Here is a 13,851-nt window from a genome sequence, read left to right as displayed (position 1 = left end):
ACTTAGTATACATTTTAATGTCATACATTAAATTGATATCACAGTTATAGCTAGCATGTTTATGCCCTGAATTAATGCCTTCCTTCCTTCTGGTTCTGTTGCTTGGAAGTTCAGTTTGCCCTTACTATTGTTTTAAGTTTATTTATTTATTTTGAGAGAGAGCAAGCAGGGGAGGGGCAGAGAGAGAGAATCCCAAGCGGGCTCTGCACTGACAGGAGAGCCCGACATGGGGGTCGAACTCATGAACTACGAGATCATGATCTGAGCCCAAACCAAGAGTCAGATGCTTAACCAACTGAGACACCTAGGTGCCTCAGTTTGTCCTCACTATTCAGGATAATATAAATAACTAATAATCAGAAAGGGAGGTACATTTGTATAGAGTCTTGAAACAATCTAGTTTAATATTCATGGAGCTCTACAAAAAAAATTGAGGACAACAAATTTTGGATATTTTGTGTCATACCGAAATATATTTCTAGAATTATAATTGTTTTGAATTATTTTTAAGAATTCTTAACGTGATCAAATGTAGGGGCACCTGGCTGGCTCAGAGAAGTGTTACTCTTGATCTCAGGGTTGTGAGTTCAAGCCCCATTTTGGGTGTAGAGATTACTTAAAGAATAAATTAAAACTTAAAAAAAATAGGGGGTGCCTGGGTGGCTCATTTGGTTAGGCGTCCAACTCGATTTTGGCTTGGGTCAAGTTCTCACACTTCTTGAGATCAAGCCCCACATTGGGCTCTGTGCTGACAGTGCAGAGCCTGCTTGGTATTCTAAATCCCAATAAAGAAATAAACATGAAAAAACTTTAAAAAGTGGTCAAATGTAGGAATGTCTTTAAAAGTCATTTAATTGATTAAGTTTTTCATTTTCTAAAGTACTATAAGCGGGCGCCTGGGTGGCTCAGTTGGTTAAGCGTCCGACTTCAGCTCAGGTCACGATCTCATGGTCCGTGAGTTCGAGCTCTACGTCGGGCTCTGTGGTGACAGCTCAGGGCCTGGAGCCTGTTTCAGATTCTGTGTTTCCCTCTCTCTCTGACCCTCCCCTGTTTATGCTTTGTCTCTCTCTGTCTCAAAAATAAACATTAAAATAAATAAATAAAGTACTATAAGCATTTTATAGGAATGAACATCTACTTATAAGAAAAAACTATAAAAAAACCCAGCTAACTTCAGAGCTATTAACCCTTCCTTTCACTTAACTTTACAGTAAATTTATTACATATGGTTTTATGTAAATAACATCAATTGTCATTTAAAACTTCTAACTTGGTACACATTCTGAGAATTACAAGGCTCAGACATTTCCACATTAGTATGTTCTGAAAGTTTTTGAATCAATCATGAAATTTATTTTTTTTAATGTTAAATAAAACATTTTTGAGATGCAGGGGGGAGGGGCAGAAGGAAAGGGGGACAGAGGATCCAAAGCAGGCTCTGTGCTAACAGCAGTGAACTGCATTTGAGGCGTGAACTCATAGACCGTGAGATCATGACCTGAGCCAAAGTCGGATGCTCAATGAACTGAGCCACCCAGGCGCCCTATCATGAAATTTAAATAAGAAATAAAGCAACAGCTTCTATTCTGATAGCCAAAATTCTGTAGTTATTTCACGAGATCTGTGCCTTTAGTCACATCGTAGGGAAGAAAGGGTAGGATAGCAACCAAAGGACTATAGCCTCATAAAAGTGTAATTCTATGGAAATTAGTGATCTGAAATATGAAGAATAGAGGTCTGACAGTCATAATTTGAGGTCTCCATATCCACAAGTATGGTCAGAATTTGGGCCACTTTTGGAATCTTTGAGTAACTGCAGTAAAATTCAATTAATGAGAATTCTTAGGTAACTTTTAGTATGTACCTGAGTTTTCATGGAAGACCTCATGTTAAAAAAATTGAAAATTTAGTTTTTCACTCCAGTATATAATTCCTAATGCTGAATATTCATTTTTTTTCAACAAAATATATTGAGCACCTTTAATCCATCAGATTAAATACTTAGGTCTATGACATTAGTCCAGTTTTCTTTATTTAAAAACTGGCCAGGGGCACCTGGGTGACTCAGTCAGTTAACCGTCCGACTCGTGATTTCGGCCCAGGTCATGATCTCATGGTTTGTGGGCTCAAGCCCCACTGCGCTGACAGCATGGAGCCTGGTTGGCCTTTTCTGTCGCCCTCTTTTCCTCTCCCAAAATAAATAAATAAACATTAAAATAAGATAACATAAAATAAAACAAAAAAATGGCTAATGTAACCATAAATTTTTATTAAATTTGAACACTCCTTGAAATGGGAAAAAAAGGCATTTTTAGTATTTATTCTGGGGACAACAGAGGAGAGCAAAATGAGATTGTTCCAGGGAAGCCATATCAGGGTGTTTGTGAGGATCAAATATGACACTAAATGTAAAGTATTAGATTAGAACAGTGTTTTCAGTGTAGAGACTGTTATTCCCTAAAAATGTCTTTAGCCTAAATTGAAGAAATTATGTTTCATCTATTTCTTTTTTTTTTTTTTTTTTTTTTTTTTTTTTTTTTTTTCAACGTTTATTTATTTTTGGGACAGAGAGAGACAGAGCATGAACGGGGGAGGGGCAGAGAGAGAGGGAGACACAGAATCGGAAACAGGCTCCAGGCTCTGAGCCGTCAGCCCAGAGCCCGACGCGGGGCTCGAACTCACGGGCCGCGAGATCGTGACCTGGCTGAAGTCGGACGCTTAACCGACTGCGCCACCCAGGCGCCCCTGTTTCATCTATTTCTTATACAGAGTTCTTATCAAGCAGGATTATATAGTCAATATGATGAATCTAAAGAATTTCTCTGTCTCAGTTTAACTAAACAAATATTTATTGCCTACTTACTGTGTGCCAGCCATTGGGTATATATGTATAAATAAGATAAAGACTTTGCTCTTGAGAGATCACTGTCTAAATAGGTAATATGTAATGTAAATATGTAATGCAGTGGTTCCTCAACTGGGGCTGCACAACAGAATCACTGGGGAGCTTTTTAAAAATTTTTATCTTTTAAAAAAAATACTTTTTAACATTTTTATTTATTTTTGAGAGACAATGCGAGTGGAGGAGGGGGCAGAGAGAGAGACACAGAATCTGAAGCAGGCTCCAGGCTCTGAGTTGTCAGCACAGAGGCCCGACATGGGGCTCAAACTCACACGAATGGTGAGATCATGACCTAAGCTGAAACTTAACCGATGGAACCACTCAGATGCCTCTGGGGAGCTCTTTTTTTTCTTTATTTCTTTTTTTTAGAAAGAAGTTGATGCCCAGGGTGCCTGGGTGGCTCAGTTGGTTAGGTCATGATCACTGTTCATTGAGTTCAAGCCCCACATTGGGCTCTGTGCTGACAGTGTGGAGCCTACTTGGGATTCTCTTTCTCCCTCCCTCACTGCCCCTCCACTGCTTGCTTGTTCTCTCTGTCTCTCTCTCTCTCTCTCTCTCTCTCAAAAATAAATATACATTAAAAAAAAAAATTGATGCCCTACTCGCACTTCAATTCAGTTAAATCAGAATCTCTGAGGATTGGCCCAGGCATCAATATTTATAAAGTTCTTTAGTGACTTCTAAAGGGCACAGAGGTTGTGAATCTTTGGTTTTCTAATAGAAATAGAAAGCAAAAAATGGAAAACAATGTGGTAACTTTTGTAGCAGATGCTATGGAGGTAAAGAGGAGGGAATTCCTTATTATGGGGTAGGAGAAGAGAAAGTTTATGGAGAAGAGAGGTGCCTGAGCAGAATCTCAAAGGATATGTAATGGTTTTCCTAAAATAGAGGAGGAAAGATAATTCCGAGATGAGAGAAATAGTCTAAAATTCATTATGGGACCTGGCATTGAAGCGTTTTGTGTTTAAGATTCTTTTTATTAAGTAATTTCTATACCCATTGTGGGGCTCGAACTTAGAACTCCGAGATCAAGAGTCATATATGCTCTACTGCCTGAGCCAGCCAGGGGCCCCTGGCATTGAAGTGTTAGGATAGGCAGAAGCCAGATATGAAATGCTTTATATGCCTTCTAAGAAGTTTGAATATACAGGTGATATTGCTTTAGTTCACAATTTGATAAACATTTTGTTAATTGCTTATATTTTTCTTCGACCTACTATGAAAGCAGTCACTTACATAAAGAGAACACAATTGCTTTTAAATAATCTCATTTCATATTTTTAGAATTGGAAAATAACAGGAAAAATTTGTTCTATATAGAAATAAATTTTTAAAATGTTTTTTTAATGATGCCTGTAATGTAATTGTTGAAAAACAGAGTAAAGATTCACTTACAAGTAATTTAGTAGATTTTGTTAGAATAGATTCATGTAAGGGATTCATTTATTCGTCCAATAAATATTTGAGTGTCTACAATGTGATACGCTTCCCAGGAAGGTGGTGGTTAAAGAACTTAAATTCTTCAAAATTTTTAGCTGCACATTCAGTTCTTACTCTCTTTAGGAATTGTCTGTACCTTCAGCCCTTCTTCTATTCCACAGTATTCTGATTTAGAATTTTACATAGTTTAGAACAGTGCATTGTACTGTTAACTTCGCTAATCCATGACAAAGTCATTGAACTTCTGCACAATGAGGACAATGGCAAGAGTTTGAGGATATACTGAAGTCTTAAATGTAGAAGGCAAACTTAAAAACTTTTTGAATAGTATACCTTTATGATTTTGTGGCAGAGAGGGCTTTCTTAAACAAGATACAATGATAAATATGACTACATTAAATTTAGAACTTCTCTTCACTAAAAGGTGCCATAAAGAAAATGAAAAGGCAAGCTACAAAATCCAAAAAAGATGTTTATAGAACATGTTATTGATAAGAGATTTTATTGATAGAGGATTTATATATGAATACCATATGAAAAAAATCATGTAAATCAACAAGAAAAAAAAATCTAAAAGAATGGTTACAAAAAGACACAAATATACATTACAGAGAAAAGGAATAACTCATAATCTTATAAAAAATCAGGAAAATGCAATTTAAACATTAAGAAATGCAGAACTGATGGGATGTAAATTTTTATGAACATTTTGGAAATTTTTAATCTTATAAAATGGAACATGCACATACCCTATGATTCTGCCATTCTGTTTCTAGGAAACTCTGCCCACACCAGGCAACATTGAAACAAAAAAAATGGTTGCACTGGTTATAATATTCCTGGTTGGTTTAAGAAGAGATACAAATTAAGAAAGCACTCAAGCTCAACCATAGCCAATAAACTAATCCAAAACCTATGAACAACTTAAATGACCACCAGTGGAATAATGAATAAGTAAACTGTATAATCACACAGCGAAGTATTACACAGTTGGGAAAGTGAATGACCTACAACTACATATAAGGAATGAATCTTGAACTGTGCACTATATAACATTTTTATAAGCTCAGAAAGAAGCAAAACTAGATCATTTTTTGTTTGTTTGGAGATATGTGATGAAAGCTTTTTTTTTTTTTTAATTTTTTTTTTCAATGTTTATCTATTTTTGGGACAGAGAGAGACAGAGCATGAACGGGGGAGGGGCAGAGAGAGAGGGAGACACAGAACCGGAAACAGGCTCCAGGCTCTGAGCCATCAGCCCAGAGCCTGACGCGGGGCTCGAACTCACGGACCGCGAGATCGTGACCTGGCTGAAGTCGGACGCTTAACCGACTGCGCCACCCAGGCGCCCCAATGAAAGCTTTTAACAAGTGCAGTAGAACCTTGGTTTGTGAGCATAATTTGTTCCAGAAACATGCTTGTAATCTGAAGCACTCGTATATCAAAGCGAATTTCAAGAACCATTGGCTCAGTTATGATCATGTGACATTCGGCATCATGTACTACTTGTATTGCAGGACATCACTCTATCAAATTAAAATTTATTAGAAATGTTTGAACACTTGCAGAACAAGTTATTCAAAACCCAAGGTTTTACTGTATTTATTCAGCCAAAACTCAGGTTTATAATTGCCTTTGTGGAGGATACAGAGTGATAGAGTTGGGAGACAGCATACAAAAGATTCAAAGTACTGGTAATATTATTATCTTTTTTGCGGCAGTGATTTCATAGATATGAATTTTATAACTTCATACACACTCTACGTATCTTTTTCTATGTATCAGTTATTACCTAATAAAAATTTTAAGACAGAAAAACATTAGGCAACTACAGTTGACCCTTTAACAACATGGATTTGAGTTGCATGGGTCTACTTATATGCAGATTTTTTATAGTACTGAATGTCTTTTCTCTTATGATTTCCTTAACATTTTTATTTCTCTTTACTTTCTCTTTACTCTTTTGTTTCTCTTACTTTACTGTAAGAATACAGTATATAACATGTATAGCATTAATTATATGTGTTAGTTGATGTTTAGTTATTGGTAAGGCTTCAGGTCAGTAGTAGGCTATTAGTAGTTGAGTTTTGGGGGAGTCAAAGTTATATATGAGTTTTTTTACTGTATGTGGGGTGGCCACCCCAATCCTCACATTGTTTAAGGGTCAGCTGTGTAATTTCCCAGAAATCAAAACTACACATGGGGCACCTGGATGACTCTGCGTTGGGCTCCACACTGCAGGTGCAGAGCCTGCTAGGGATTCACTCTCTCCACATCTCTTTCTGCCCCTGCGCTGCTTGCATTCTCTCTCCTTTAAAAAAAAAAAAAATTAACGTTTATTCATTTTTTGAGAGACAGAGACAGAGCGTGAGCAAGGGAGGGGCAGAGAGAGAGGGAGACAGAGAATCCGAAGCAGGCTCCAGGCTCTGAGCTGTCTGCACAGAGCCTGACACGGGGCTCGAACTCACAAACTGTGAGATCATGACCTGAGCTGAAGTCAGACGCTTAACCCACTGAGCCACCTAGGCGCCCCCACTCTCTCTCCTAAATAAAATAAATAATTTTTTAAAAAAGTTAAAAAAAACTACACAATTTAGACAGAGTTTATTGTTAAGGATTTAAATATAAATCTTATATAGTATATATGTAGTTAGTTTATAAAAAGGTAGAATTATGAAAACATAGCTTTTAAATGTTTATTTTGAGAGAGAGGGCATGCATGCACATGCATGAGCACAAGCAGGCAAGGGGTAAAGAGAGAGGGAGAGAGAGAATCCCAAGCAAGCTGTGCACTGTCAGCACAGAGCCCGACGTAGGGCTTGATCACATGAACCATGAGATCCGGGCCTGAACCGAAGTCAAGAGTTAGATGCGCAAATGAGTGGGCCACCCAGGCGCCCCAAAAAACATAATACTTTCATTATTATCATCAAATTAATCTTTTTATTATCACTAAATGTTTAGTATTTATTATATGGTCAGTAAAGTTTGAAAATGTGACATCTAAAGAATCTGTATTAAGATTTAAAATGTGAAATATATGTTTTTAAATGTCAAAAATAGTATTATGCTGAACAACTTTACTTTTCTCTTCTCCCAGGATATTATTGCTGGATTCCTATATACCATTTTAATCTTAGCTATCTTCTATCCGTTTGTGGACCTGATTGACGACTTCAACCAAACTCACAAATATGCTCCATTAATCATCATCGGGCTTCATTTAGCCTTGGGGATCTTTTCTTTCACTCTTGACACCTGGAGTACATCCCGAGGAGACACAGCTGAGATTCTAGGAAGTGGTGCTGGAATTGCATGTGGATCTCATGTTAGCCATAACGTGGGTCTAATGTTAGATCCTTCTCTGGATATACTACCATTAGCTCTGCCCCCCATTACCGTGACTATGTTTGGAAAAGCCATACTGCGGATCCTCATCGGGATGGTATTTGTACTAATAGTCAGAGATATAATGAAAAGGATCACCATTCCTTTAGCCTGTAAAATCTTCAGTATACCATGTGATGATATTCGAAAAGCAAGACAACACATGGAAGTTGAACTTCCTTATCGGTATATTACCTATGGAATGGTTGGTTTCTCTATCACATTTTTGGTTCCTTATCTATTTTTCTTTATTGGTATCTCTTGATGCAGAAATACTGTTTATAAGAAAGGAGGGTATCAGTTACTGATATCTAAAAATATATCCTAGTTAAAAGCCAAATCAGAGTTAGGCTTTTGCAGGAATTTAACTTAAATAATTATTTAAGTAAATTCGTAAGAGTCAGTGCATTTTATCATTGCACATCCAGATATTGTTTTAGGTGAGCTGAGCTATTTCAACACTGAGAAAATGATAAGTATCCATTTAGAATGTTCATGTAATGTTTGGAGAGTTTTATGCTGTTATGAATTCGAGTTATATATAATATATATTAAGATACATAATGTACAATTATGTATCTAATGTATGTTATATATGAAATAATATACCTAAGTTATTTTAAACTGTGGGGCTGTATTATAAAATCAATAATAATATGCAAACAGTGTGCCGGTATATTTGGATTTAGTACAGGCACGTTGTTATTAACAGATATATTTAACATTTATTTACTATGGGAACCATTTCCTAATTGAATTGCGTAATTACTAGACCAGAATTCATATGCCACCACATAATGTTTTACTGCCTCTTTTTACACTGCCGTCACCTTTCATGTTACCCATGATGTTGAGCATGGGAGGCATTTTTAATGGACCAAATTTTCAGAAAAATTAGGGTTTTTTTTTTTTTCAATTCTGTACACTGTGTTGAATGTACTTTATTTGCAGTTGTTCTGGACATCAGTTTAATAATTCAGGTACTGAATTTTATTGCTTGCTAATTGTGCCTTTCTGTTGCAATTAAGAAATGCCATGTATACTGTGATACAAAAATAAGATACTATCTTTATCTTAAGTTACATATAATCAGGCAAATGTTTTAAAAATACATGTCAAACTAACAGGGCTAGAAGCAAGCCACCCTCAATTCTTTAGCCTTTGTTTGGAAAGAAATGTGGAATGGGTTAAACTTTCTCACTAATTTATTGGGTAGCTAAATGGATAAGTATTTCCATTTTTGTAGGTATTTTTCTGTGCATTGTAAGTTTTAGGAACAAGATATATTTTTTGTACATTGTCTTGATTGTTTATACTGCAGGTAGATACTTCCAATGAATGGAAATGTAATTGAAATTTATAGATGGGACAATGCACACACTTAATTTATAAACAAACCGTTTTTCTAAATTATTTGGAAAGGATTGGATTTAGCAGTGTTAACTTTTAATACCCATTTATTAGCTACTTAAGGTAAATTATAAAATCTGAAAGTATCAGTATTTTAGATCCTATTATTTTTTCAATTTTTATTATTTTCACAGTGGAAAATTTGGGTATTAAACTATTCTTTCTTCTGTCTGTGCCTTTATATTTTGAAGTGTAATTGTAATTAGGTTAACATTAAGTTTATTTGTAGTAAGTTTTTCTTAAGAGAATTAACTTTCCATATAAATGAGCATCAGGTATGGAATTACTGACTTTAGTGCAATATCTGTCTGATTATCCAGAAGTATCACTTAAGATGTTTCTATTTTGGACAGCATAACTATTTGAACTCATATTTTTATAATTCCGATTGAGAATTTAGGGACATGGTAATTTTTACCAACATTGAATATGATAATTTTAAGTAAAACAACTAAATTTGGGACCTTTAGCTGTTAGTAGGAAACTGAGGCACTTAGGAACATATCGGTACGTTGGAAAATGTGCAAAGAACTTTTCTTTCAAAATGTGTTTAATGAATTGAATTTTAGGAACTATTTCCCATAATTTGGGTCTATGCTATCTTATTAATTTTTATATCTAGCTTAAAAGGTATTTGAAAATATTCCATTTCTTTGTGATTTATTATTTTCTGTCCTATGGTATCTCCATGCTAAATGTATTTTAAAATAAAAGCCAAATTCAGAATTGAAGAGTATTTTGTTTTGTTTACCTTCTTTGCATTTGTTCTCTGTATTATCTGATATTTATAAAATATATTTAGGATTTTCATTCTAGCAGGCTTTTCCTCTGAAGCATCTTATTCAAAACCAGAGTTCTGTTTTCAGTAATAGAAGATATCAAAGAAATTCCTCAGGGTTCAAACTGCCTTTGGGCTCCAATTGTGATCATTCTGACATTGTACTTTTAGTAAAAAGTTTCATAATATTAAGAAACATGAATAAAATGTTTCAGCAGAATCTGTGGCCAATGGTATTATAGGTAGTTGACTGCCAATTCATCGTCTCAGGCATTAGACACAGTATTAGGAACAGGTTTTTGTTTTTGTTAATGTTTATTTTTGAGAGACAGGGAGAGAACAGGGGAGGGGCTGAGGGAGAGAGGGAGACACAGAATTCGAAGCAGGCTCCAGGCTCTGAGCTGTCAGCACAGAGCCTGATGCAGGGCTCGAACCCATGAACTGTGATATCATGACCTGAGCTGAGGTGGGAGGTTTAACTGACTGAGCCACCCAGGTGCTCCAGGAACAGGGTTTTTTTGTTTTGTTTTGTTTTAATGTTTATTTATTTTGAGAGAGAGAGTGAGTGAGTGTGTGCTAGCTGGCAAGGAGCAAAGAAAGAATCCCAAGCAGGATCCATGCTGTCATCTCAGAGCTGGACGTGGGGTTTGATCTCATGACCAGGAGATCACGACAGGAGTGGAAACCAAGAGTTGGACGCTTAACCAGCTGAGCCACCCAGGTACCCCAGGAATAGGTATTTTTTCAAGCTGAATTAACATATGGACATTTCATTTTGTAACTTTAAAATGCTGTGATATGTCAACTGCAAAACCTAGGTCTGCCAGAAACTCATTATAAGACCTAATGTAAAACAATGTGACTACAGTAGATTTGTATAATTATTTTTATTTACTAGCTTCCTTTATAATCTTTAGTAAATGTGTCTTTCAAACGCAACAAAAATTCAGTGATAGGAGTATAATTTAAAAGAAAATTTTCATAAAATATTCCCTAAGGAGGAGTAAATACTAGAATGTTTTAATTTTGAATATATGATCACATAATTTTATACTGCAAAGATTTTTTATTAGCAAAACAATTTCATTCTTGTTAACAAGGTTTTCACTAGATTTAAAAATCTGTTTAATTTGGACATGAGTAAGGACCAATTTTTAAAATTCAACTTAAAAGTTGAATTAGTTTTTCTGAAGGGAGTTTTTATTGTTTGCTAAAGAGATTTTTTTGGAAAGGGAACAAGCAATATTTTGAGAAGAGTACTGTAACCGGACATAGTGGATGGTACCATGCAGGATATTTTGTCAGATTTTGGTCATGTTCTTCCAGTTTCTTCTGTAGTGTACTTAAGTTAAAAAGAAAAAAAAAAAAAAACAACCTCTTTACACAGTTAAATTTTAATTGTGGTTACATAAGCTGCAAATAGCACAATAAAAATAAATTTTAACACGCTAACTGTAAAGGACATTTTAGAAAACTCTCCATTTTTAAGCCCACTACACATCTTTATAAACAAAGCATGCCCTGCTTATAAGACAGGAGGGAGAATTCAAAGAAAAATTAGAAGAAACATTTAAAAAAAAATGTTTCCAGAAATAAACACTAATTTGTTAATTTCAACTAGTAGGTATTTTATAAATTTGTCTTTTTCCTTTCATCATCTTTAGTCGGTGCATTTTTTTAAAATGTTTATTTATTTTTGAGAGAGAGAGAGAGAGAGCACAAGCGCAAGTTGGGGAGGGGCAGAGAGAGAGGGAGACAGTAAATCCGAAGCAGGCTCCAGGCTCTGAGCTGTCAGCCCAGAGCCCGATGCGGGGCTTGAACCCACAAGCTGTGAGATCATGACCTGAGCCAAAGTCAGAAGCCTAACCAACTGAGCCACCGCATGCACCCCTAGTCTTGGTGCATTTTCCACCATTTAAAACAGCCCAGCACCTAGCACTGCAAGCAACAGGATATGACAGAATATGTTTGTATTTTAGGAGGTTCCCCCCATTTTCTGAAAGCCAAATGAATTGTGAAATTGCTTTGTGACCCATACTAACCAATTATATCATGATGTCTACAACATTGTTAGGTTTATGTCACCAAGCCCATTATCTCAGGTTTTAAAATTTCATACACTTACCTTACCTATTATGCTATTTGCAGTATTTGATTTAATACATGTTTTCAAAGTTTTTGTTACATAATGACCTTTTCTTAGGAGATATAAAATGGATTCTTTTAAAAAAAATTACCACAGGGGCACCTGGGTGGCTCAGTCAGTTAAGCACCGACTCTTGGTTTCAGCTCAGGTCATGATCTCACGGTTGGTGAGTTTGAGCCCTGCATCAGGCTCTGTGCTGACAGTGAGGAGTTTGCTTGGGATTCTCTCTCTCTTCACACTCTGCCCTTACCCTGCTTGCTCTCTCTCTCAAAATAAAAAACTTAAAATTAAAACAAAACAAAACAAAACAACACAATAGTATTATTACCTCTTCAGATTTGAGGTTTTCCCTTTGTCCTGTATTAGGGGTTCTCTTAACTGAAATCTCATTATAGCATATATCAAAACCTGGGATTCTCTTGCTTATGTATTATTGGCTTCAAATGTTCTGTCTTTATGATATAAGCTCCATGAACAAAAAATAGCCTGTGCCTCTATTTACTTCTGGGTCCCTGGGACAGCAGGCATTTGATTAACATATGTTTAATGAATACTCAATCCGTAGACAGGCTATATAGTATGTACATTTTTCTGGGGGAAAAATTCTACAACTTCCAACAGGTTCTCAAAGAGATTAATGATCTAAAAAAGTAAAAAATTATGTAACAGTTTACTTTTTAGTTGTTTTAAAACTTTAGCTTGTCAATAAATGGTTCCAATTTATCTGGTAGGAATTTTATCACTTTTCATGCAAATATTTAAAGGATAATTTAGATTCTTGAAATGTTTTGCCTGTAATTACTTCAATGCCCTGTTTTATAGAATGTGATTTCTGTCCAAATTATTATTTATCTTTTTAAAAGTCTATTTATTTTGAGAGAAAGGGTGTGTGAGTGGGCAGGGGCAGAGAGAGAGAGAGAATATCCCAAGCAGGCTCTGCCTTCTCAGTGCAGAGGAGCCTGATGCAGGGGCTCGAACTTATGAACCAGGAGATCATGACCGAAGCTGAAGTGGGATACTTAACCTACTGAGCCACCCAGGCGCCCCAAGGTATTATTTCTTTAAAAGCAAATTTTTATTCTCTCCCTCTCTCTCTGCCCCTCCCCCACTTACACACACATGTGCACACCCACACTCTGTCTCAAAAATAAATAAATGGTAAAAAAATTTTTTTTAAAGGGGTTCCTGGGTGGCTCAGTCAGTTGAGTGTCTAACTCTTGGTTTCAGCTCTGATCATGATCTCACTGTTCCTGAGTTTGAGCCCTTCGTCCCCTCCTTGGGCTCTGCACTGACAGCACAGAGCTTGCTTGGGACTCTCTATCTCCCTCTCGCACTGCCCCTCTCCTGCTTGATCGTGTGCATGCTTTCTCTCAAAAATAAATAAACACTGAAAAAACTAAAAGTGAATCTGCCAAAAGTGTTCTGTATAAATGAGGGTATAACATTTGTTCCCAGTTAATAAGCTATAGAAGTGTAATCTTGAGAATATTACTTTGCCCCTCTTTTTATCTGGGTTGATTTAGGGATGAAATTCGCCAAACTCATTTTAATGGATAGTGTTACTTTTGGTTATTTCTCATTGAAGTACTATGATAACAGCCTTGAAATAGTGAACATAAAAAACTGAACTAATACTCCTTCAACATTTTCCACTCTGCAAAATGTTTCAAATAGCGTTACAAAATAAATATTTTAAAAACATTTCCCTTGGCAGTATAGTCCCAAAATTTATTTATGGACACAAGCTGTAAATTTTTAAAATTAACATATAATGTCCAAATATATAGC

At 35.9% G+C, this 13,851-nt stretch overlaps 1 protein-coding gene across 1 annotated transcript in view; it reads left to right on the top strand.

Moving 5' to 3' along the window:
* The window catches only part of SGPP1 (sphingosine-1-phosphate phosphatase 1), a 38,651-nt gene extending 26,510 nt beyond the window's left edge, over window positions 1-12,141 (top strand). Inside the window, exon 3 of the mRNA XM_043556318.1 lies at window positions 7,443-12,141. Within this exon, the coding sequence (XP_043412253.1) occupies window positions 7,443-7,994 (552 nt within the window). The 3' untranslated portion in view covers window positions 7,995-12,141. The remainder of the gene's footprint in view (window positions 1-7,442) is intronic.
* The last annotated feature ends 1,710 nt before the right edge of the window (window positions 12,142-13,851 follow it).

This window comes from Prionailurus bengalensis, chromosome B3, assembly GCF_016509475.1.
Source record: "Prionailurus bengalensis isolate Pbe53 chromosome B3, Fcat_Pben_1.1_paternal_pri, whole genome shotgun sequence".
Taxonomy (NCBI): Eukaryota; Metazoa; Chordata; class Mammalia; order Carnivora; family Felidae; genus Prionailurus; species Prionailurus bengalensis.
The sequence above is the reverse complement of the archived record's forward strand: the minus strand, read 5'-3'. Positions and strand labels throughout refer to the sequence as shown.